Source organism: Oratosquilla oratoria, unplaced genomic scaffold (genome assembly GCF_046742065.1).
Source record: "Oratosquilla oratoria isolate Oo_2021 unplaced genomic scaffold, ASM4674206v1 SCAFFOLD69, whole genome shotgun sequence".
Classification (NCBI taxonomy): Eukaryota; Metazoa; Arthropoda; class Malacostraca; order Stomatopoda; family Squillidae; genus Oratosquilla; species Oratosquilla oratoria.
Genome location: NW_027467733.1, coordinates 879931 through 906323, shown reverse-complemented (window position 1 = coordinate 906323; position 26393 = coordinate 879931). Strand labels below are relative to the sequence as shown.

Below are 26393 nucleotides of genomic sequence, written 5' to 3'. Positions count from 1 at the left end.
GTCCTCTCCTTGTATGCAAAGGGGGACGGAGAGGGGGGGTCGCCGATTAAATGAAGCGGCCTTGCTGTGGATGTACTGTGTCTTGCGACACTGCTTCTGACCCAGGGCGGTGGGCAGGGTGCAGGGATGACCCGTCATCCAGGAGGTGCTCAGATGAGAGGAAGGGTGGGAGGGGTGTGGAGTGTATTTAGGGATGAATTGGGTGGGAGTGTTTTTATGCCTTTCCCTTTTTGGCTACCTCCCTTGGAAGGGGGAAAAAGCCTTGGTATATGTGTGTATGTATTATATTATATATATATATATATATTATATATTTATATATATATATATATATACAGTCAAACCTCGGTTTTCGAACATAATCCGTTCGAGAAGGCTGTTCGAAAAGCGATTTGTTCAAAAACCGAAACAATTTTTCCCATTATAATCAATGTAAATAATTTTAATCCGTTCCAAGTCTAAAAAACAACTTTTTCTAATTTTTTTTTTTTTTTACTATTTTACACCATAAACTGCACTTGCTGCTTCCCCATGACGAACAATGGAGTGTATCCCACTTCTTTTCTTAAACTTTTCAAACCACCCTCTGCTTGCTTTAAAATCAAACCCTTCCGGAATAATGCTAGGATCTTTTTTTATCAAATCTTCATACAATTGTCTTGCTTTGGCACAAATTGCATCTTCACTAAGAGTATCACCTGCTAACTGTTTCTCATTTACGAAAATCAGCAAAAGTTTCTCCACTTCCTCCAATACCTGTGGCCTTTGTTTGCTAAAAACACTTGATCCTTTAGCCACATCACTTGCTTTAACCTGGTCTTTATTTTTAGGATGGTGCTTATCGTCGATTTCGCCATCCCAAACTCCTTAGCCAACGCAGACACACGAACGCCAGATTCATATTTCGCTATTAATTCTTTTTTAAATTCAATAGTTTTGCGCACTACTTTCCTCTTTTCTTCACCACTTGAACTTGTTTTCTTTGGACCCATGATTAGGGGCTAATACACGATGCAAAGATGAAAAAAAGTCAGATTTACGTAAATAAGAACGAACACGTCTGCTCGGAATGAACTTTGATCGCAAATGCGCTACGGAGGAAGCGTCCTTAGCGTTCGAGTTCTCTCGGCTCGCGAGTGAGCCGCGTTCGGGTACGCTCGGCTTCTTTCGGTTTGTTCGAGAGCCGAAATTTGGTCGAGTTCCGAGACGTAAAATTCTCGAACTTTTTGGTCGAAAACCGATTTGGTCGAGAACAGAAGCGTTCGATAACCGAGGTTTGACTGTATATATACATACACTCCACACCTAAGAGGCTATATTGTTCATAAGGATGGAAGTAATAGTAACCTGTCAGTCATAACACCTACCTACTTGATTCCATCCCAAAAAGAGAAGAATATTTCCTATTTGTAAACTGTATGAAAGTTGTTGGAGGATCCACAAACTTTTGGAAAACAAAACAGTTTCATGTAAAAGGAAACAACTTAATTCTTGCAAAACTTTAAGCAGTACCAAATAAAACATTTTATCATAATTATGTACACATCACCTGTACAATACAGCTAAACACAGTTATATGGAAATGTGTTCCTAACAAAATGATCGGTCACTTTCATCCAAAGACATGATCAACTGCCTTACGCTTACTGATAAATCCATTGTAAAAGTCATGTGCTGTCATGGGTTTCCTTCCTTTGACGTGTACTTTTCTAAATTCAACCCATCCATCCACACAGCACACTCTCAAAACTTTGGTCCTTTTACAATAAATCACAGCACCTGGTATAGTCTCTTCTTGCAATTTCACATCACTACCCTTTGGGTATTTACTGTTTGTCTTAAAATGTTCATTTTCATTACTGCATTGAGAGTCATTATGCACACATGTGTGATACTTTTGTTCCTGTGTATATTTTTGTTTCATCACCATCTCCCTTAGTTTCACAGTATTTCCATGCCAAGTTGTCCACAGAGGGAAGTTGTCATCCAAGGCACGATAGAGACACTGGACATTGTAACAGGTTACTTTTGCCCAGTCAATTTTAGCCCTCTGCTCAGTCATCTTAGGAGCTGTGAGAAAATGCATATATTTCAGACATATGAAGTGCAAAACTTAATGGCATAATATACCACATATCATGAATTTTTGGATGTTGAATAAGGCCCTTGTACACATACATATACCAAAAGGCCTTTTCCCTCTTAATGGTGGGGTAATGAAGTCAAATAATACATCCATCCAAATCCAGTTCTTTGTCCTTCCACTCCAACATGCACTTACCTATCTCACCCTTTACTAAGAGTGCTACTCCTTCCCTCCCTTGTTTTCTCACCATCCTAACATCCAACCCTCCATGCTACCAAACTCAATTCTCCCTTCCCTTTCACTTTTGTTGCACTCAATACTAATACATCCATCTTCACCTTAAAAATATACCACCAACCTCACCTTTTGCTCTCATCCATACATCCAGGCACATTCAATGTCTTAATAACTAGAGTTCTGGTTGAAGTCCTCTTCCCAGTTTCTCTTATCCCTTGACTTTTTTTTTTCTTTTTTCTTTTTTCCAGAAAAAATATAACCCTATTTAATAAAATGTGTAATTCAAGGTCTCCCTGTAAGTGAAAATCACATCACAAAACTGAACAGATAGGATAACTGTTTTTTAAAATCTCACCTTTGGTGATACCAGTATTTGGTTGTGGAACTGCCATAGTAAATGTATTTTCTAGATTCTTTAACACATCTACTAATGCCTTGGAACCTACTTCAGCAATCTGTCTTGTCAAATCTCCACTCTTTGAATTCCATGATATAGGTACCTCTGTTTTACAGACAATTTCTCCCACATCAAACCTAGAAAAAAAATGTAAATGAAGTCAAACATAATATAATCTATAACCAATTCAATATTTCTTGAAGTATTGGTGAATGAGAGTGGAATATATGGGAGTGGGTATGTGCCTTTGACTTGGCTACCTCCTCTATAAGGGGAGAAAAAGCAGTGTCTAATCCATAATATTGCGATTTATGTCTCCTCAGGTGGGGGGAAAGAATGCTGCCACAAGTCTTCCCACTTGAGTAATAAGAGGCGACAAATATGGGACAGAGATTAGAACATGGCATCCTTCTCCCTGTAGCCCCAAAGGGGACATTCCTAAAAAAGTAAAGGCATAACAGGGTCTAGTTTTCCAACCACTATCCTAAGGTTTGGGTCTTTTAATGTACATGGATGTGGTACAGATGAGCATAAAAGGGAAGAGATAGGCAGTATGTTTGTGAGAAGAAAGATGCATGTGTTGGCACTGAGTGAAACTAAGTTGTGAGGGAGGGGTGAGTATAAGTGTGAGTGTTGTTGGGAGGTTCTCAAGAGTGAAGAGAGGATGAGGGAGAGCAGGGGTGTCTATACTAGTGAGGAGATAGGTAAATGTGCAGTGCATGTAGTGGAGTGGAAGGAGGTTTCTTCAAGGTTAATGTGGATGAAGGTGAAACTAGCAAAGGAGATGTGGGTTTTTGTAAGTGCATATGGGCCTAGTAGTGAGAAGAGTGTGGAGGAAAGGGAGGCTTTTTGGATGGATTCAAATGAGTGCATAGAGGGACTAGGGAGAAATGTCAATGTAGTGGTACTGGGAGACCTTAATGCTAGGGTAGGAAATGAACTAATAGATAAGAGTGGTTGGGAAGTGCAAAGTTACAGGAAAAAATCATAGTGGAGAGTTGATGGTGGAGATGAGTCTCAAAAGAGAGCTGATGATGGCAAATACAGTGTTTAGGAAGAAAGTCAAGCATAAGTACACATGGGAGAGGGTGGTGGATGGAAGGGTGGTAGATAAAGCGTTAATGGACTATATAGTGGTAACCAGAAGTATGGTAGGAAGAGTTAAGGATGTACATGTTCTAAGGGGAGAGAGTGGGGGAATATCAGATAATTTTTTGGTGGAAGGTAAGTTGAGAGTGGAGGATAGATGGAGAAAGAGGAAAAGGACAAAAGGAAGAGAGGTGCTTAGAGTGAACTGCTTAAATGAGAAAGAAATGGAGTACAAGAAGTTGAAAGAGGAGTGGGAGTGAAGGTTTGAGTAGAACTAGGAGTGGAGGAGGAATGGGGATGGTTCAAGGAGGAAGTCACAAGGTGAGCAAAGATGGTGTGTGGAACAAGGAGAATGGGAGGAAATAGAAGGAAGGGTAGTGAGGGGTGGGATGAGGAAGCAAAGAAGGTTGTAGAAGAGAAAAAGTGAGCTTTTAAAGATTGGGAATCATGTGAGAGGTACAAAGAAAAGAGAAGAGAAGTAAAGCATAAGATAAAGGAGGCAAAGAGGAAAGCAGTTGTGAAGAGAAGAGAAGAAGCGAGCTTTCACAGATTGGTAACAAAATAGGACAAGAGAATCATAGAGGTACAAAGAAGAGAGAAGAGAAGTAAAATATAAGATAATGGAGGCAAAGAGGAGAGCAGATGTGAAATGGGGTAAGAGTATGACAGAAAATTTTGAAAGTAATAAAAAAATGTTTTGGAAAGAAATTAAGAGAGGAAAAGGAGGCAAATCAAGTAGCGAAGAAAAGGTAAAAGGTGTTGATGGAGAGATGATAATGGAAGAGAAGGCAGTAAGAGGAAGATGGGCAGAGTATTTTAGGAAGTTGGTAAATGTGAAGGAGGATAGGGAGGGAAAGGTAGTTGCAGTGGGAAGAACTAAGAAAATGACAGTGATGAGTGAGGAAAATGGAGGAGAAATAAGGAGAGATGAAGTGAAGGCAGTTGTTAAGATGATGAGAGCAGGTAAGGCACCTGCGTTGGATGGATGTCATGCAGAATGTCTAAAAAAAGGAGGTACAGTGATGGTGGACTGGCTGGTGAAGTTATTTAATGTTTGTTTAAGAGAAGGTAGGGTGCTGGAGGACTGGAGGAGTGCCTGTATAGTTCCACTTTACAAGGGAAAAGGGGACAAATGTGAGTGTAGTATTTTCAGAGAGATCAGCTTATTAAGTGTATTTGGGAAGGCTTATGGGAGGGTCTTGATTGAGAGGAAGGAGAGGAACAGAGGGAGTAATTGGTGAGAAACAGTGTGGTTTTAGGACAGGTAGGGGTTGCATAGATCAGTTTTTGTGGCAAGACAGATATATGAGAAAGCTATTGGAAAAGGGATGGATTTTTTTTTGGGCTTTTATAGATTTGGAAAAGGCTTATGACAGGGTAAACAGGAAGGCACTGTGGGAGGTATTGTAGATATATGGGATAGGAGGAAAGCTGTTAAGAGCAGCAGTCAAGAGTTTTACGAGAGTAGTAGCACTTGTGTTAGGATTAGAAATGGAGAGTGAGTGGTTTGAGGTAAAGGTGGGATTTCACCAGGGATGTGTCACCCTGGCTGTTCAATTTATACATGGATGGGGTGGTGCGAGAGGTAAATGCAAAGGTAGTGGGTCAAGGACTGGAGATGGTTAAAGAAAATGGAAAAAAGTGGGAGATAAGCACTTGTAGCAGGATCAAAGGAGGGATTGAGGAAGTTAGTGACAGAGCTTGGGAAGGTGTGTGAAAGAAGGAAGTTGAAGATAAATGTAGGTAAAAGTAAGGTGATGAGATGTTCAACGGGAGAAAGTGGCAGCAGACTGGAAGTGAGTATTAAGGGAGAGACAGTGGAGGAAGTGGGTGGTTTTAGATACTTGGGTACGAATGTGGCGGGAAAGGGAGGAGTGGAAGTAGAATGTAAATTGAGAGAAGCAAGTAAATGCCTTGGGGAACTAAAAGTGTAATGAGAAATAGACATTTGGGAATGGATGCTAAGAGGAGATTGTATGAAGGAGTGATTGTGCTGACAGTACTGTATGGGGCAGAAACATACGGAACACAAGAGGGGGAGGGAGGAGAGTTTGAATGTGTTTGAGATGAGATTAGTTAATATCGAAGATAAGGGAAAAAAATCTCCTAAAAATAAATAGAGGAAAATAAATAATCAGGAACCTTATACCTTTGGTGACCATAATCTTTGTGTTTCCAGTGTCTTTTTGATGGGCAAAATAAAGCTACTAGAATAGAATAGGATCAAGAATGCATGGAATGAAAAAATATAAACTTATGCTGTGATTGAAAGGTTAATCTATTATCATGAAAGTGAGTGAGTGAGTGAGAGAGGGGTGAAGGGAGGGAGAGGGAGAGACAGGGAGAGGAAGAGAGAAGGAGAAGGAGAAGGAGAGAGAGAGAGAGAGAGAGAGAGAGAGAGAGAGAGAGAGAGAGAGAGAGAGAGAGAGAGAGAGAGAGAGAGAGAGAGTGGTGAGAGAGAGAGAGAGAGTGGTGAGAGAGAGAGAGAGTGGTGAGAGAGAGAGAGAGAGAGAGAGAGAGAGAGAGAGAGAGAGAGAGAGAGAGAGAGAGAGAGAGAGAGAGTGGTGAGATAGAGAGAGAGAGAGGGGGGAGGGAGAGGGGAGGGAGAGAGGGAGGGGAGGCAGAGAGAGGTAGGGAGGGAGGGGAGGCAGAGAGAGGTAGGGAGGGAGGGGAGGCAGAGAGAGGTAGGGAGGGAAAGAGAGACAGAGAGTGTGTGTGTGAAATTCACCACAGTCTTGGATCACATGCTGGACTCATGATCAACAGCTACTACCGTCCCAGATGAGAGCTCAGATCTCATATATGGCTGGATGTATGGGTAATGCTGTGACCTTACACACACACAGTCTGCCAACTTTGAAAGATCAAAGAGAAAGAGGTGATATGATTACATTGTTCAAGTCTATAATGGAGATCGACTGCTTTGACAGAAAAGATCTGATTAAAGATGGAAGGGTTTTAAGAAGCCATGGGAGTAACTTAAGATAGACCACATGTCTAAAGGATGTGAAGAAAAACAGTTTTCCATATAGACGCATATGTGAAATAGCTTAGAAGATGATATAGCCCAAGCCCAAACAATACTTGAGTTCAGATCTAATTATGATAATTGGACATATATATATAGATTAAGTTGGACCTGTATATGAATTTGAGTTTAGGTACATACATATACCAAGGCCTTTTCCCCTTACAAGGGAGGTAGTCAAAGTCAAAAAGCATAATTCCACTCCCACCCATTTTATCCCCATAAGATCCACTCCCATTCACCACCCCTCCCTCCCTCTTTTCTTGGCTCCTGGATGACAGGTCATCCCTGTACCTTGCCCACTGCCCTGGGTCATGAGCAATGCAGCAAGACACAGCACATCCATACCAAGGCAGCTTCATTTAATCAGTGACCCCCACTTTGTCCACTAATGCAGAAAAAAGATGGAGAGAATACCTTTTGGGGTGTGTCAAAATATTCACACATAATCACTCCCTAACCCTGCTATCCCCCACCCATTCATCACAGTATCATCCATACACAACCATTCTCCACTCACCTCTGTCTTCTGTCTTCTCCCTTCCTCAACAGACATTCCCCTCTCTCAATGCCCCTTTTACCCCCATCCATCCTACTTATCCTTGGTCATCCCTTCCTGTTCACTCCTTCCACCTCTGTCTTCCACACTTCTTTAACTAATCTTTCTTCACTCATTCTTTCCATGTGTCCAAACCATCCCAATACTCTTTCATCAACCCTATCTCCCAACTATTTTTCCAACCCTGCTTTCCTCCTCGCCTCCTCATTTCTAACCCCTACTAAGTCTAGGTATGTTAGAAAATTAGAGAATAGGAGAAAGGGCCCAACGAGTGTTGCTCCTTTCCTGTATGCTACAATAAGGTAAATACACACACACTCCCAACTCCTTGCCCATCAGAGTTGGAGTACCTGCTTACAGAGCAGTAATGCTTAAAGTTTCAGTCCTAGGTGGGACTTGAACCCAGATCACTGAATTCGTGGTCATGAGCAGTACCAATGCACACATGCAGCTTTGAGTGTCTACAGCAGGACCATTGGCCTATACTCTGGAGGAGGAGGATACAGTCTTCTTACCTCACCCAAGTGAACCCAGCTTGGTAAGTTCCATAAAAAACAAATTTGAAAATCACACTAAAACACTTATGAATCACAATCACAATTATGAGTGATGGCACAAAGGAGAATTTGAATGGTAATACATGCAATGACATGTGCTGAATTGTGTTAAATGCTTCACCTGTGAGGATGAATCTTCATGATAGTTACACCAGTAATCGTGTCTCCATTCATGATGGCATGCATGATTGGAGCTGCCCCTCTCCATCTTGGTAACAGCGATCCATGGACATTGAGAATTCCACTGAAATCAGGGAAAAAAATAAATAAAATCATTAAACCTTGTAACTGATGATCCTGCAGGAAGGATGTTGGAGGGAATTATCTCCCTGCTGCCATCTTCAAAAACCCATGAACATCCTTACCTCCATCTAGAAATGCAGCCCCCATTGGGCAAACATTTTTACTCCAGACCAGGCCCAATATCTCTCTGTATTACCTTCAACTGCATTTCCTCCACTTTTGCACAAAAGGAGAGCTGACATCTTGTGACTGCTCCCCTCCTCCTACTGCTGGTGACATGGAGGTCCCACACTAATATATAACAAGCATGTCCAAATTTTTTTTCACAGAGAGAACTATAGGAGAGCCAGGACCATTGCCAGCCACTATGGGACTGTAGGATTCTGATCAGTACAACTTGTGACAACAATTAAATATTACTCTCTCTCTCTCTCTCTCTCTCTCTCTCTCTCTCTCTCTCTCTCTCTCTCTCTCTATATATATATATATATATATATATATATATATATAGAGAGAGAGAGAGAGAAAGAGAGTACGATGGGGGTTACAAGGCTGGATAGAGTGAGAAATGAGGAGGTGAGGAGGAGAACAGGGGCGGAAAGGGAGTTGGGAGATAGGGTTGATGAAAGAGTAATAGGATGGTTCGGACACATGGAAAGAATGAGTGAAGAAAGACTAGTAAAAGAGGTGTGGAAGGCAGTTGTGGAGGGAGTGAACATGAAGGGACGTCCCAGGATGAGGTGGATGGATGGGGTGAAGGGGGCTTTGGGGAAGAGGGGAATGTCTGTTGAGGAAGGACGGGAGAGGACAGAAGACAGGGGTGAATGGAGAATGGTTGTATATAGATGATGTTGTCATTCATGAGGTGGAATGGGCGGGGGGGTGGGGGGTGAGGTAGTATGTGTGAGCAATTTTTGACGCAGCCTGAAGGGATTTCTCCTCGTCTTCTCCTTTTATGCATGGGGGAACAGAGAGGTGGGGGGTCGCCAATTTAATGAAGCGACCTTGCTGTGGATGTGCTGTGTCTTGTGACACTGCTTCTGACCCAGGGCAGTGGACAGGGTGCAGGGATGACCTGTCATCCAGGAGGTGCTAAGATGAGTGGGAGGGTGGAGGGGTGTGGAGTGTATTCAGGGATGGAATGGGTGGGAATGATTTTATGCCTTTTCTCTTTTGGCTACCTTGGTATATGTATGATATGTATATATGTATATATATATATATGTATATATATATTATATATATATACATATATATATATATATATATATATATATATATATATATATATATATATATATATACACATACATACGTATACCAAGGGGTTTTTCACCCTTACAAGGAAGGTAACCAAAGTCAAAGGCATAGAACCACTCCCACCCACTTCATCCCCACATAATCCACTCCCATTCACCACCACTTCCTACCTCTTTTCTTGGCTCCTGGATGGCGGGACAACCCTGCATCTCACCCACTGCTCTGGGTCAGAAGCAATGCAGCAAGACATAGCACATCCACAGCAAGGCCACCTCATTTGGTGACTCCCACCTCTCTGTCCTCTCATGCAGAAAGAGAAGACAAGGAGATATCCTATCAGACTGGGTCAAAATATTATTCACATATACTCCCTAACCCTCAATCCACTACCCACTCCCTTCCATGCATCACAGCTTTATCCATTTTCCACTCATCCCTATCTTCTGTCTTCTCCCTTCCTCAACAGACATTCCCCTTTCCCAGTGGCCCTTTTACCCCATCCAACCATCTCATCCTTGGTCGTTCCCTCATGTTCACTCGCTCCACCTCTTTCTTCATTCATTCTTCCCATGTGTCCAAACCATCCCAATACTCTTTTTCATCAACACTTTCTCCCAACTCCCTTTTCACCTCTACTCTCCTCCTCACCTCCTCATTTTTATTACTCTATCCAGCCTAGTAATTCCTATCATACTTCTCAGGCATTTAATCTGAAAACACATTTAAACTCTTCCTCTCTTATATTCCATGTTTCTGCCCCATACAGTGCTGTCAGCACAATTGCTCCTTCATACCACCCATTCCCAAATGTCTATTTCTCATCACACTTTTTAATCCCCCAAGGCATTTACTTGCTTCTTTCAATCTACATTCTACCTCCACCTCTACTCCTTTTCCTGACACATTCACCTCCATGTATCTAAAGCTGTCCACTTCCTCCACTCTCTCTCCCTTAATACTCACTTCCAATTTACTGTTATCCTCTCCCCTTGTACACTTCATCACCTTTTACCCACATTTATCTTCAACTTCCTTTTGCACACCTTCCCAAACACTGTCCCTAACTTCCTTAATACCTTCTCTGATTCTGCTACAAGCATAATGCCATCAGCAAACAACAACTGGCTTCTCTCCCACTTTTCTCCATTATCTGTAACCATCTCCAATCTCCAGCCCATTACCCTTGCATTTACCTCTCACACCACCCACACAGAGTGATTGATGTCTGGAACAAACTGAACAGAGAAACAGTGAATGCCAGAACTATACACGATTTCAAGAATAAACTGGATGTGGAAAGATATAAAAATGCTTCTTTGCAGATGATGCAAAACTGTTAAAGAAAGTGAGTACTGAAATGGACTATGATTCACTACAGTGAGATCTAAACTGGGTTTGGGAATGGAGTCAGAAGTAGGAAGTGGACTTCAACATTAAGAAATGTATACAATATAAAATTGGTGCAAAGGAAGTAAAGAAAGTGGGATCTGAAAAAGACCTGGGATTAATCATCACAAAATATTTGTCCCCTAACAAACAGATAAACAAAATTGTTAGTGAAACCTATTACTTACTAAGGTCAATAAAAGTGGCTTTTACTTGGGTGAAGAAATGGTAAAGAAAATATTAGTCACACTGATAAGGCCAAAATTGGAATATGCAGTGACAATATGGTCACCCAGTGCTAAAAAGAATACAAGAAAAATTGAGAATCCAGAAAGCAACAACGAAGATGGGCCCCAACACTATCAAAACTGTCATATGAAGACATTGTCAAAACTAGAATTACCGACTCTGGAACAAAGAAAAGAGGTGACTTGTTGACCATCTACAGAATTATGAGAGGTATGAAAGTCCTTGATAGAGAAGACTTACTAAATTGGGATAAGAGAAACATGAGAGGTCATGGAAGGAAGCTCAAAAAGGACATTTATAGATGAGACCTGAAAAACAACAGCTTTCCCCACAGAGTGGTGGATGTATGGAACGTACTAGATGAAACAATAGTGTGTGCAAAAACAATACACAAATTTAAAAGCAAATTAGACATAAAGAGATACAGAGATGGGACACCATGAGCATAGCTCCCCTTCCTGTAAAATACAACTAGGTAAACTAAGTACACACACACAGGAAAGTATAATTTGAGGCTAAGCATGATAAATTGGAAAGCAGAAGAAAAAAACAACAAATTTTGCTGCTTTCCAGTATACTAGAATTTGGTTAAACACACACACCACTTGACAGCACAGTGATAGGTTCACAGCTGCTACTCCAGCAGTCTGAGTTTGAACCCCACCCAGGGCCGAAATAATTTCAGTATAGCTGCACTGCATGTCATTACTCCAACTTTCATGGGCAGGGAGTTGTGTGTGTACTTACCTACCTAGTTGTATCTTACAGGAAGGGGAGCTATGCTCATGGTGTCCCATCTACAAAAGATTACAAAGGAGGTGCATGCTGAAAGGAGGCCTGGTCCATACCTAGGTCGGATGCAAAAAAATTATAATAATAATAAATAAATAAATAAAGATTATAATATAAATAATAATAAATCAAATAAATAGGTAAAGTTAAATAATAAACAAACAGGTAAATAGCAAATAATAATAAATGGACAGATACACAATAATGATAATCAAATAATAATAAGTAAGATGCTGTAATTATTATAATTTATGTTATATTATTTGTTTTTGTTTTGTTATAATTTGTCTGTCTGATTTTCATTTATTATTAGTTATATGTCAATTTATTATCATTTACTATTTACCTGTTTGTTTGTTATTCAACTATACCAATGCATTTATTTATGTATTTAATTGTTATTTACATTGTTATAGTTTTAATTTATTATTAATATGATTTTTTTTTTTTTTTTTTTTTTTTTGCATCCGACCTAGATATGGATCAAAAGGTCTCCTGTCGGCATGCTTTGCCTTTGTAATCCTTTGTAAACAGATAAATAATAAACAGATAAACATACATATACCAAAGGCTTTTTCCCCTTTATAAGGGAGGTAGACAAAAAACAAAGGCATAAAAACCACTCCCACCCATTCCATCCCTATGTCACTCCACTCCCCTCCACCCTCTTCCCTCCCTCTTATCTTGGCACCTCCTGGATGACAGGACATCCCTGCATCTTGTCCACTGCCCTGGGTCAGAAGCAGTGTCACAAGACACAGCACATCCAGAGCAAGGCCACTTCATTAAATTGGCGACCCCCCTTCTCCGTCCCCTCATGCAGAAAAGGAAATGGGGAGAAATTCCTTCGGGCTGCATCAAATTTTCTCACACATACTCACTCACCCCCCATCCTCCACCCATTCCACCTCATGGATCACAACATCATCCATACACAACCATTCTCCATTCACCCCTGTCTTCTGTCTTCTCTTGTCCTTCCTCAACAGACATTCCCCTCTTCCCCAAAGCCCCTTTTACCCCATCCATCCATCTCATCCTAGGTCGCCCCTTCATGTTCACTCCTTCCACACCTCTTTTACTAGTCTTTCTCCACTCATTCTTTCCATGTTGAAGGACTGAGAGGCAAACTACTAGAATGGATTAAAGACTTTTTGAAGGAAAGATACATGAAGACATTAGTAAAATACAAGATGTCAAGCTGGAAAGCAGTAATGTGCGGAGTACCACAAGGTTTGGTGTTTGAGCCAATAATGTTTCTTGTCTATGTTTATGACTTGATGGAAAGAGCAACAAGCTATGCCAACATGTTCGCAGATGATGCAAAAATCATGAGAAGAATGAAAAATGCAGACAGTAGGATACTGGAAAAAGACCTAAATACTATTTTTGCATGGAGCCAAGAATGGGAAATGAAGTCCAATACCAAATAATGCAAAGTACTGGAAATGGGCAATAGTGGCAAAAGGCTATCCTTAAACTATTTCTTGGGATGTGAACACATTACAAAAGCAAAACAGGAGAAATACTTGGGAGTATTGATAAAAAACAACCTGTCACCTGACAGACATATCAGCAGGATTGTGCAAGAGACATATGAACTACTGCATAAGATTAAAGTAGCACTCCATTATTTGGATGAGGAGATGACGAAAAAAAACTCATCTAAACCCTGATACATCCAAGACTGGAATATGCATCAGTAGTATGGTCCCCACACAGTGAAGGATATAAGTAAGATTGAGAGAATACAAAGGGCAGCAACCAATCTGGTCTCCAGCCTGGCACATAAACCATTCGAGGAAAGACTTAAAGTACTGGGTTTACCAACCTTGAAAGATAGAAGAGAGAGAGGTGACATGATTATAGTGTTCAGGTCTCCTGATTAAAGATGGGAGAGCTTTAAGAGATCATACAAGTATATTAACCCCTTCACTACGGGCCAATATCTCACGGGCAGCATTAGCTGCCAGACGTGCGATGTTGCATCATAATACTCGCATTATAAAAAATAAAGTTACTGCTGTATTGCTCATTCTCTTTCACCCATGAATTTTGATAACCATAGAAAATATGATGAAGCCAGTTTACAGAGTATGGAGGTCACGCAAGTACAACTACAACATATATAATCAAGACGCTGACATCGGCATCCTTGCATACCCACTTGCTCCTCATGACGCCTACATAGGCATCATCGTATCGAAGGGGTTAAGAAAGCCCACATGTCGTCAGGATGTGAAGAAATACAGTTTTCCATATACAGGGTGTTCAGGATAAATTTGATAATTATTTCACCTTCTGTCATTTCAGAACCATTTGAAGGATTTAATAGTGGTAAAGTGCAATGGATAGCTGATTCTGCTTACTATTGGTGGGTGTGAGAGTTAAAGAGCAAGGACAACTGGAAAGCACTGGAATATTGGAAGAGAGTGACCTGCATCACAATGATTTGCACCGGAATAAAAAATTAGGAAATCTTAGCTGCAGCTCAGTGTTCCTTGAATACCGTGAAGGCCACGAGATGTGAGCTTGTGAATTGCGACAGATGTGGAAGCAGTGGCCAGAAGAGATACATTTTGAATTCTGAAAATACATAAATTTTTGGCCAAGTTATGATGTTTTTCTTTCCTTTCCAAAAATATCAAATTTATCCTGAACACCCTGTACATGTATAAATAAGTGGAATAGCTTAGAAAGTGATACAGCCCAACCTCAAACAATAAATGAGTTCAAATCTAAATATGATAATTGGAAATCAAAGATATAGATTAAGTTGGAACCGTACATGAATTTGAGTCTAGGTATGTTAGAAATTTAGAATAAGAGACAGGACCCAATGAACATTGCTCCTTTCCTGTATGCTACAATTAAGTAAATATTCACACACACCCAAGCTCAAACAATACAAGAGTTCAAATCTAAATATGATAATTAGAAATAAAGGATATAGATTAAGTTGGAACTGTACATGAATTTGAGGCTAGCTATAATAAAAAATTAGAGAATAAGAGATGGGACCTAATGAGCATTGGTCTTTCCCAATATACAATTAGGTACACACACAAAAGGTCTCAATATTATCCATAGATTGAGCCATGTATGAGCTAATCCAAAAGGGCAATACCTGTTGATCACAAGTCCAACATGTATCCAAGACCATAGTGTACAAAACAGTCACTAATTCAGTGGCCTATAGTAGTAGGAGGGGAACAGATACCATTTAAAAGCTTTTCTTGTGTGAAAAGGTGGACAAAATGAAAAAGGTGGACAAAATGCAGTCCAAGTGTCATGTATTTCCAAGTTATTGGTGGGTTTTAATGATGAATGACAGAAATGTGATTTTCATGTCCATCTAACAGGACCACCACTGTCAGGTATCTTCCATTAAAGACTCATACACATGTGTATAATAATATACAAGGTGGCTCCTTTAAATTCTACAATTATGGGCAAAAGAATGCATGACAAACATTAAAGTTACATACAGAGGGAAGGCTTCTATGATGGCTTGTGGGAGAAGATGGCCAAATGACACAACAACACCAAGATCATATTTCCCATGAGGAACCTGAACAGGCCATAATTCCAGATTAAGTCCTTGTTTTTCACAATAACTTGAAACAGCTGGCTTAATTTTCTTCAATCGTACAGTTACCACATCCAATCTCTGTATCAGGTTCCTGTAAAATCATAATTAATCTTGACTGAAAAATAGACATCTTAAGACCTATGTCAATTTGGTAATGTATGATTACTAATAATTTTTGTTCATTAGTAAATAAATTTTCCAAACCACAGAAACACAGCTATACAAGAATAATATAAATTCCTAGAAACAACATGTAAAAATCTTATTTACAGTGATTAATTTGGCAAGAACACTTGTCTTCAATTAAGGGAAAAAAAAAAATAATAATAATAATAATAATTAATTAATAGATAAAATTTAACTTTGGGCTCAAGAGCAATACAAATACTGCACAACTATTTGTTTTCATGACCCTTTTATTAGTAGCTTAAATTCTCAAAAAAGAAATCTAAAGTAAAGGATCTTCCTTTCATATACAGTATATATGTATTACCAGTAAGTAAAATTCACATAAGCCTTTATAGATTACATTATCAAAGGGATCAATGCCAGGTACATACTAGATTATTGGTCCTGCAAGAAGGACAGCAAATAGAACCATCTCTCTACTGCCCATTTTCATAACATGTCAACCCCTTTACCTCTACCTGGGGAGGAAGAGGAGGAAGAGGAGGAAGAGAAGTTGTCAGATATAATCTCTCCTTTAGAGACAAATTAAAAGGAAAAAGTTAAAATTTATTAGAGAGAGAGACAGCTTTAGACAGATCTGAAGACTGAATAACAGCTCCTTCTGGATCCTCCTCCATATAGAGGTAAGAGTGTTGAGTAGTATTACAAATTGAGGTAAAATTTTAGAAGTGCACACCAATATAATTAGAAAATTAAATATTCATTTTATAAATTATAATACATCAACATAATATATGCTTTTCTTGGTGGAAATTATTATAAGAAAAAATTGCTAAAATCAACACTAATGAACAGAGCCACGGAAACTGCTTGAGACGCCATCTTTGTTTTGATAGATATGGAAGTTTAAGAAATTAAAGTATGATAAATTCTTCTAACCTACCCTACCTTACCTAACCTACCTATCCTGTATTTAATAATGCAGTACCTGTAATTCTAGAGATCATCACAATTGTTGTCAGGGATGATGATGGCAGGTTTTGGCATCCATTCGGGCTGTGGGGTGTAGAGAAGTTTCATAACTTCAGGAAAAGCATGAAGCTCTGCTCCATGGCACTGTTTTAAAAATATGTAGTGTGGTGATGTCACTTGTAGTAGAACATCTAGTACACAATGTCAACGCCATTGTCATACTAACATTGACAGGACTGGATAGACAACACAACATCTCAAACCCCTTGTCGCAGCTCCATTTGGTAGAATATTTGCTTTCAGAAGGATTTTTTGTTATTGATTTCTGCCAAGAAAAATGTATGTCATGTTGATGTATTATATTTTACAAAATGAATATTTAATTTTCTATTACTAAATCAAGTAGGTATGAACTTTTGAAAAAATGAAATAAAATAAAATAAATAATTAAAATCCAAATGGCATCCATTTGGCAGGGCCACTATTAACCTCTTCAATACGAGTCAAATTCTCGCACACACCATCTATGCCTAATGTACAATGCATCACACTACTCGTGTTCTATAATGTAAAGTCACAACTATATTACTTGTTTTTTTTTCACTCGAGAAATAATGAACACAGAAAACTTTATCAAATCAGTTCACGGGATTTGGGGGTAACTCAACTACAACTACAAAATAAATATAATTAAGACATTGATGCCAGCATCCTCATATACCCACTCACACCTCATGACACCTACACAGGCATTACTGTATCATTAAGGTTAATGATGGCTCACTGCTGGACCCTTTTGCCATAATCTAGCTATACAGTAGGTCATCATGCCATAAAAATTCTCTATTTTTTATCAAATAGCTGTAAATAATAATAGATGTTATCTTAAAAACTTTATCTTTGTTCAGATAGTACTGGTACTACTACTGTAGAAAACAAAAGTAAAGAAATTAAAGCAGTTATAATATAACTATCATCTAAATACAACTGATATATTTATATTTAGCACCAAGTCAAGTGGACTGTCAATGCCCTGCATGTTTTAATTATATAATTTCCATATCTTCACAACTAAGCTTATATGAAATCGCTGCATTTTAGATGTCAGTGCCTAATCTTACCTACCTAACCTTGCCTAACTTGAATTGGTTCTATTCCAGTATATTGCAAACACATTTTCATTTTTCTTTTTTGCACTTAAGATTTTTTATGGAATGGTTACATTAGGTTATGCGCTAGGTATGGCACAACGATGTTTTATGTTAAATATAAGTGTTTGCGCAATTCTGTAATTTTATCCTTGAACTAACCTAACTAGTTAACGTTAGTTAATTAAAGATTCTACTGTGCACATTTCTGCAATAATTATAATGCCTAGGACTCTTGCTTCTAACACCGCTATTACCATAATAACAATAATTTATGACAATATATTTATATACATTGCAAAATAAATCAGACTGCCATTAATCTGTCTGAGCACCCAATGAAATTACGTTCATTTCGCTGAGAAAATCCTGTTTCTTTGAATTTCACTCATACCAATTTGTCAACAATTCTTAAGCCTCATATTCCTTACCCCGACAATGTCTCCGAATGTAATTCCTTCAGACTTGCCACAGCAAAATTATCTGTCCCAAAGAATAGCACATTCCATGGTGGTCCTCGTTTTAATCTCTGCAAAGTATTTTCCGTGTATGCACTTCCGTGCGCAAATTTCTTGAAATGAGCTATGCCATTATGAAAACTGTTTCCGTCCAGATCGAAAGTTTGCGTCAAGGCATTTCGAAAGACTATTATTAACCTTGAGGTCAATCGATTCATGACACGCATGATTACGTTCCCGGAACGACAGGCGATGTTGCATTACCACACATCTGATTTTGCAAAACGACAGACTTCGTGCCGCATCCCGGCAGGAAATAAGCGACAGTTGTCAACACGGCGTCCGTATGCATGTTCTAGAGGGTGAAAGGTAAAGTGTAGTTACAGTCTTAAATCATTATACTTATCGTACTCAAAAGTCTGGTAATATTGTAAGGATATGCAAATAGCTTTTATTTTCTCGTTCAACTCAGAATATTAATAATATACGATTTCACGTTGTACAGAATCAAACAAACATCGCTGACTTCGCGCGTTGTCGTCTGTGGCATCAGCTGACTACACAGTTCTCAAACTTACTACTTGTCCCGGCAACAGTAAAGGAAATATCTCAAGATTGACAGTAGAATACACTGAATTTCAATAATGGCCTGCGATAGTAAGCACCCTCAGTGTAAAATCGGGCCTTCTATATTGAATGCCGACTTGTCAGATCTACACAGTGCTTGCATTAAGGTAAGGGCTAGGCAAAGTTATTGAAAATCATAGACAATTGTCAATTGACTTGAGTTAAAACAGCCTTGAAAGAAATATATTACCCTAAAGTTGAAAAGAAATACAGAATATTTAGTTATTTTCTCACAAACTAAACACTTGTGTTGTGAACCTTAAGAGAAAATTCCCATCGTTATCCAAATAAACCAGTAAGGTACAGACTTACTGAGACTAGTGGTCAAGCATCCATCAATCCCAGCTGTATGGTTAGTGTTCCACGCAATGGCAATTGTTGGGGTATTTGAGAGGTGTAAATTCCTTGACTAATAGGATAATAAAGATCTAAATTAAGACTCATTTAGTCATTCTCCTTAAAGATAATGTCACAATCCCCATATACATAGGCCGTGCCGTGGTGAGGTCACCTTAACTTCAACAAGCTAGAACAAGGTAGCCCATCTGGATATCAACACTAGGTCTTGGGTATTACGGTACTCCAGTAAGACCTAGCTGCATACAAGTGTAGCCAATTGTACTGAGATTACTATAAGCATATGGCCAAGCTGTAGTCTGTTTCATGAAAAAATAGAAGTAATAGCCCCTTGCACTACTGTGATTTCATGCATTTATCATTATGTTATAGCAAAAAGATATTAATGGCTAGCTTACCCTAAATGACAGTTCATATCCATGCGGTCCATCTGAATACAGACCATAGGGATAAGTCTTGGGAACTACAGAAAAGAATAGTAGAGGACTTTGTCTTTGAAATTGATTATAAGTACCCTAGATGTGATGTTAGGGCTTTTAGGTATAGTAAGTTTACAGAGCCAACATTTTTAACAAATTAGTAAATTAAGACAGCAGTGCCAAAAGTAGAGAGGACAAAACACAAAATAAAGATGAACTTGTAACACTTGCTCACATAAGTATACCATTATCTAACAAAACTAAACAGTCACTTAGAGCCTCGTAAATAGAAATAATTACCATTCAAATATAATAAAGAAGACAATATACAATAGCACAAATATCTACATATTAACCCCATTGCAACTAGGATGTATGCTTGTATGTTGTGGTGGCATGCCTGTCTACATTATACATGTGTACATCCTCTCGTATTAGGGATATTTTCCTTGCTGGGCATAAAGGGGTTCAGGGGAAAAGGACCTTTTGGTAGGTATATATTTCTGTCCCATATAAGTTCAGTTACAATCCCTTTGCCTACAATTTTGGGAAGACATTAATCCATTGAACATCAATATCAGACACAAAATTAGCTTGAATTTTATTTATTGTAGATGTGAATTTTTGTCAATCTTGGCCAATATTTGGTGAAAGTTGGCAAAGATTTTTAATTCTTTTTCAGGGTAAAAACCAAACCTAACTTCCTATGATTGGGAAGGGGAAAGGGGAAGGGAATTATAACTGAAAAACCATTTATTTGTATGAGAAAGGATAATAAAAATAAATAGAATAGAACAAAATTGAAGCATGATAATAAGTTCCATAATAAATATTGATAAAACTGATGGGTAGACACAATATGTGTCATTCATTTAGCAATGAAATACACATTATACACCAACACCTTGAATCCACTGCTATTGTGTTGACTGATCAGTTGAAATTTTTATCTTGACCTGTGGTTCTTGAACAAATTATTTTTTCTTGTTTCAAGATGCTAGATAGTGGTGCAGATTATCTTCATCTTGATGTGATGGATGGCCACTTTGTTCCCAACCTGACATTTGGGCACCCAGTGGTCAAATGTCTACGACCCAAAGTTCCTAAGGCTTTCTTTGATATGCACATGATGGTTGCCAACCCAGAATCGGTAAGTGGTATATATTTTTATTCTGTGAATGATATGTTCTTTGGCACTTTCCTTTTCTACTTTCATGTAGCTGATTTTGTGTTGATTTTTTCTTTTAATTGAACAGCAGCCAGAGCTATACATGCTACTTGACATAATTACCTTGAGTTTAACTGCATCACTTCAGTAAAGGTCATAAAATATTGAATGAAATATCTTGTCCATTTACTATGACTGCTGTCAAGTTCCACTTGATATGGAAGGTGTTGCTATATAAAAAAGAAGTTTCAGATTTAAGTATTAACATTTAAGTATTTTACAATGCAGTGGGTGGAGCCAATGGCTGATGCAGGAGCTTGTCAATACACATTCCACTTAGAAGCTACCAATAATGTTCCTCATCTTGCACGCAAAATTCGTGAAGCAGGAATGAAGGTAGGTTACTGAAATAAGTCATCAGTAATGACGTATATGCAATAAGAGTTGTATATGCACAAGCCCTTAGTAACAGTACATTTCCCCATGAGTCCTCAGTTTTGCATTATGTCACCATCATATTTGTAGTGTTTTCCTTGCCTACTTTTCAGTCCTTGTTTTTATTATTTACTACTGTCACTTTTAATTCTAATGTCTAACATGACCTTACCAGATAATACTGTACATACTGTATTTCTTCATCTTTGAGATGCTATTATGAAATGGGGAATAAATGGGTTTTGGATAAGTGTGGGGTGGGTGCATGCCAACCCCTTATAAAGAGGAAAAGGCCTTATGATAGGTATGTATAAATATTTCTTCAAATTGCACATCTCCCAGATGCTCACATTCACACTAGAAATACAGAAGACACCATCCTTCTTTACCCCTCATTGGGAACAGTATAGACAACAATAGAATTTTTCTTCAATAAGACATCCTTTGAAGAATGTGGTGACTTACCAGCTACCTCAAGACCAGTATATGACATTAGAACTGTGGAGGATTGCCCTGTCATGATCCTATCATAGGTCCTCTACTTTGGATATATTGTCATCTTTGTATGCTAGCAATGCTAAACAGCCTATAGATACTTACATGATCAAGTGCAAGGTGTGCTGGTAGCATAATCAGAAGTATGTTGGTCTTGCATTCACTTAGTTGTGGGCTCAAATCCCACACTCCTCTCCAATTTCCAGCAACTTCAGCCAAAGCTACATGCCTCCTGGTGTACACTCTTCACCTTCTTATGAGGCAGCGTGGTAGAATGGACTTGTCACAACTTGTGTTATCCAGTGTTGATGCTGTGATCCACAAACATTGAAGGCTGACCAATAACAACAAGCTCAAGGTCACATGTTCTCACTAAGAATACTTTATCCAGTCATCAAATATTTTATGTATTCTCATCCTCCCAACTTCCCCCTTATTCAAGATTTTTTTTTTTTTTTTTCCCACATTATTCCAGTCCATTCTTAGACTAAATACTGTTTTGTACTCAGGTGGGTATTGGTATCAAGCCTGGCACTCCAGTAGAAGACGTTCTTCCACATGTAGAGCAAGCTGATATGATTCTGATCATGACTGTGGAACCAGGATTTGGTGGACAGAAGTTCATGGCAGACATGATGCCTAAGGTCAGAACACTACGAAAGGCATACCCAATGCTGGATATTGAAGTGGATGGTGGTGTCAGTCTAGAAACCATACAAGCTTGTGCAGAGGTGAGTTGTGCAGTATGGTTATTTTACTGTGTTTTGTGTCTCAAAGTTTTGTGTGCTTTTTCGGTCTTTAATGTTTGCTGTGTCAGGTTTTTTTATTTCACAGCAACTACAATTTCTTTACAACATCTTATATGATGTAATTATTACTGGTATGTGCTTATGGGTCATTACATAATGAAGACATTGAGGTAAATCAGCAGCTCTGGCTGTTGGGCCCTACTGTGGAAGCATCATCTTCAACCCATACAATGTGGTGGGGGACAAGGATGACCCTTCATGAGTAGGTGTGTGCTTTGACTTGTGCAGATATGAAAGCTGAAATTTTTAGTCAAGAGCTTCCGACTAGTTCATATTTATGCTGATACCCAGGCAGTGCAGCACTACAGCCCAGGGGCAGCCTCTTTACTTGTGAACACAATCGGATGTGCCATGCTCCATCTGTACCCAGGAAGTGATTTTATCTCTTATTCATCATGCCTGGTGATAAATATGAAACTAATGATAATTCCAGTGCTAAATGAAAACAAAAGTAACGATAATAAAAAGTTAGATGGTGGCACACAAAAGATCAATCTGACACTTGTATACAATGATAAGGAGGTGATCACCAGAGGTGGAGGCAGGAAAGCTTTTGAACATAACATAGAACATAAGAGGTTGAAGGCACTGGATAGCAGAATTGGTCCATGGCTGAGTGGATTTTTTTATTTATTTATTTATTTATTTTTTATTTATTACGTTATTGTATTATTTATGACTATATGCTGATAAGTATTTTAGACAAATGATTTGGATGATGGAGAACCTAAACACAGGGGAAGGCACGGAACCCTAAACACACTAATGTTTCATTTGCATAGAAGGTCTATGCAAATGAAACGTTAGTGTTTAGGGTTCTGTGCCTTCCCCTGTGTTTATCTTCTCCATCATCCAAATAACTATATGTGTTTAATGTGTGTGTACATAATACAATAGTGCTAACCTATGAATGTACTTATAGGGCCTATATCCGTCAAAATATCAACTTTTAAACAATTCAAGATATGAACAGCCTTTTGGAACATATCATATTCATAAGATAATTTGTATATAACTATTGTATTGGGACTTAATTATGTTGACAATTCTTTTGTTGTATCTGCCTTTCCTATGATCTTTTCACAGTAAACTTTGCTTTTTTCCATTTTCATGACTTTGATGTCTTATTTCCAAAGGAACACTGGTTTATGAAAGGTATTGTACAGTTACCTTGGCCTGACCAGTGTGGTGGGTTTCAGGGATGTCCCATCATTCACAAGGTGCTGAGATAGAAGGGATATTAAATTGATTCTAATTGTGTGTAAAGTGGATTTTTGTAGATGTAGGTCTCATTCATCTTATGTTTCTTTGTCAGGCTGGAGCCAATATGATTGTGTCAGGCAGTGCTGTTGTGAAGGCCCAAGATCCTAAGAGTGTCATCACAAAGCTAAGATCATCTGTGGACAAAGCTCTACACAGTGCTGACTAATTAGAATAGTTAAAATGCAAATATCTGATGAATATGCCCGGTTTGGATGTATCTCATTAAGTAATGTGTATAATTGCAGGGATAGTACTAGTACCATAGTGATAATAGTAGTAGGAGACTGAGGTGATGATGATAATAGTGGTGTAGGTTATGATGTGTCCCATATGGAGTATTGATTGTATAAGTTTTATACAGTCAGTATTTTAGGGAATATAGTGATACACCCATGAACCAGACGTGCAATATTCTTTTAGATCAATCTACATTGAAAGAGGAATGTTGAGCTTTTCTGTCATCATACAATTCCTTAAATATCTCCTTCACCACCCCTATGACTTCACCTTTTCATTGCTGCTGAGCATCTTGTGGCAGGGCACAATGACACCTCATCCATGCTCCTGTGGGTGTAGGTAACTAAATAAAGTGGAGCACAGAGACTAAGAATCCTTTCATGTCATATTTTTCTTACACAGAGAGTCAAGGTCAATGTATGCTTTGAGGGGGCGGCACTGAATCCTTTGTGTGTGTATCTGTAGAAAAGGAGGTGAAAGCTATATAGGGCTTAGTAACTAATAAAGTATGGAAAGGTGTCACCATTTGGCTCATAAGTAATTGGTTTATGGTTCTTAATCTAATGTAGTATAGAGTCCTGTTTCACTTTTTATCTTGTCTCTGTCTATCTCTTCTCTCTCTTTATCACTGAAAAAGGTGGTGAAGAACTTATGCTAGGAGGTGCTCAGGTGCAACTGAAACAAAGATCAAAATTATTTGATTTATGAAGATATTTGAAGTATTTGTGATATTGCCAGAAGAGTAAACTAACAACAACACTCAATTTTACTGAGGCAAAAGAATGATCTGAGAAGGAACTAGAACTGTAGAATATGTATAAATGATAATGGTGACTGTGTTATAAGTACTTTCTGTTGTTGATTGTTCCAAGTATGATCTTTGTATTGTAAAGTTGTAAGAATTAAAATCTGTGGGATAATGGGAGTTATGGAATGTACAAGAAGCAAATTCTGGCATGTCATGTTATGCTACTTAGTCAGTTTTAGCTTCTGCCCTTGCTGATAGCCAGAGATATTTGTAAGATGGATTACTGAGATAGATTAGGAGGTTTTGAAGGTGCTATGTTGCATTAACATTTCCATTGTTCCTAGATTTCTCCCAGCTAACATGCTGAGGGATGGTTAAATGGGTTTTTATTTGAATATGCTGAAGTATTTTGATTTGGCCTCCCTTATAAAGGGAAAAATGCCATTGGCACACATAGTATATATAACATGTTGAATCATTCCATACGATTAATGAGATGATGAGATGTAGTTTTGTGTAAACCATGCATTCATCATGATGCTGCATTTTATTCTTTTTCCTTCTTTTTCTTTTCTTTTCTTTCTTCTTTAGTTAAAATTTGATTAGATGTTTTGAAGGAGTCATGGGGAAGTGACTTTGTCAAACAGCTCCATTTTTAGGCTAGGGCCTTTAAGAAAAGTTATATTTTTTCTGACATTTTGGATATTGTTCTACATGAAAATATTTTGCCAAGAAAGTGGTGTGCATTCAGAGTATACAAGAACTTAAGAAAGGTCACATTGCCTTGAGGTCAGGTCACATGTAAAGGTCTTTCAAGAAAAACCTCTACAGTAAACCAGAAGTAAAATAGGTCTTCTCTAGGGGGCCTGTCAAAAAAAAAAAATCTTGAGTGCATTGGCAATGATTTTATTCTCTTTGATGCTTGGCTGTTTCATTTGTAGAAGGAACAACCCGAAATTGAAGCTGATTTTAACTGGACCCCTCCCTACTGAAAATGATCATATTGAAAAAATAGTTGAAAAAAAAAATGCCACTGCAATCATGGAATTAATAGAATGTAAACAACAATCACCCATTGCAGCTAAAGTAAGAAGAAAAGACATTGATTATAATAATTCTTGTCATCCCACCCCAGAATCAAATGAGCCATTATCCTCATAGTAAGGTGGTTAGGCATGAGAGAAAAATCTTCACCCCATCATGTCAACCCTTCCTACTTAAACCATGTTATACTCACAATGAAAAGAGAATAGCTATAGTAGCTCATTCACATTTATGTAACTGCACATCAGTGACAGTAATAATTGATTATTGGTAAGCAGTAATATAAATGTAAAAAATGTACTTGTGTTATTTAATTAATTTTGATTATATCTTTGGTATGGCATATCAATCCTCTATGTCGTGAAACTGAATGAAGTAATATTATTTTCAGCAGAAGCAAAGTTAAGAGTGTATTCAGTACCTCTTGCCAGTTACAAGTCCAAATTGAGCCACCTTCATGAAAGTTATATAAAGAACACAGGAGTAAGTTTTGTCATGGTTATTTTACGAGTATTTTCAAATAGGTTTTTAAAGGTTAACATTTTTTGGGAAAGCAGTATTATACACTTTTGTACATTTGGGAAATGAACATTAAATATAAAAAATATA

General features: G+C 38.3%; 2 protein-coding genes across 3 annotated transcripts; one reads left to right on the top strand and one right to left on the bottom strand.

The window, feature by feature from the left end:
- Window positions 1-1488: 1488 nt before the first annotated feature.
- Window positions 1489-18532, bottom strand: LOC143023902 (methionyl-tRNA formyltransferase, mitochondrial). Of its 2 annotated transcripts, XM_076182566.1 has the most exons (5): window positions 18156-18532; window positions 15372-15566; window positions 8075-8197; window positions 2679-2857; window positions 1489-2070 (listed from the first exon to the last, which is right to left on the bottom strand). In XM_076182566.1, the coding sequence occupies exons 1-5, from the start codon at window positions 18407-18409 to the stop codon at window positions 1613-1615; spliced, it is 1209 nt and encodes a 402-aa protein (XP_076038681.1). In that variant the 5' UTR covers window positions 18410-18532; the 3' UTR covers window positions 1489-1612. The 2 variants fall into 2 exon arrangements, with proteins under 2 accessions (XP_076038681.1, XP_076038682.1); XM_076182567.1 differs by lacking the exon at window positions 15372-15566 and having other exon boundaries at window positions 18156-18430.
- On the top strand, window positions 18464-26393 carry Rpe (ribulose-phosphate 3-epimerase). Its single transcript, XM_076182569.1, has 6 exons — window positions 18464-18551; window positions 18688-18916; window positions 20580-20735; window positions 21042-21149; window positions 22193-22414; window positions 23808-26393. Exons 2-6 carry the CDS (start codon window positions 18827-18829, stop codon window positions 23919-23921), a joined length of 690 nt encoding a protein of 229 aa, XP_076038684.1. The 5' UTR covers window positions 18464-18551; window positions 18688-18826; the 3' UTR covers window positions 23922-26393.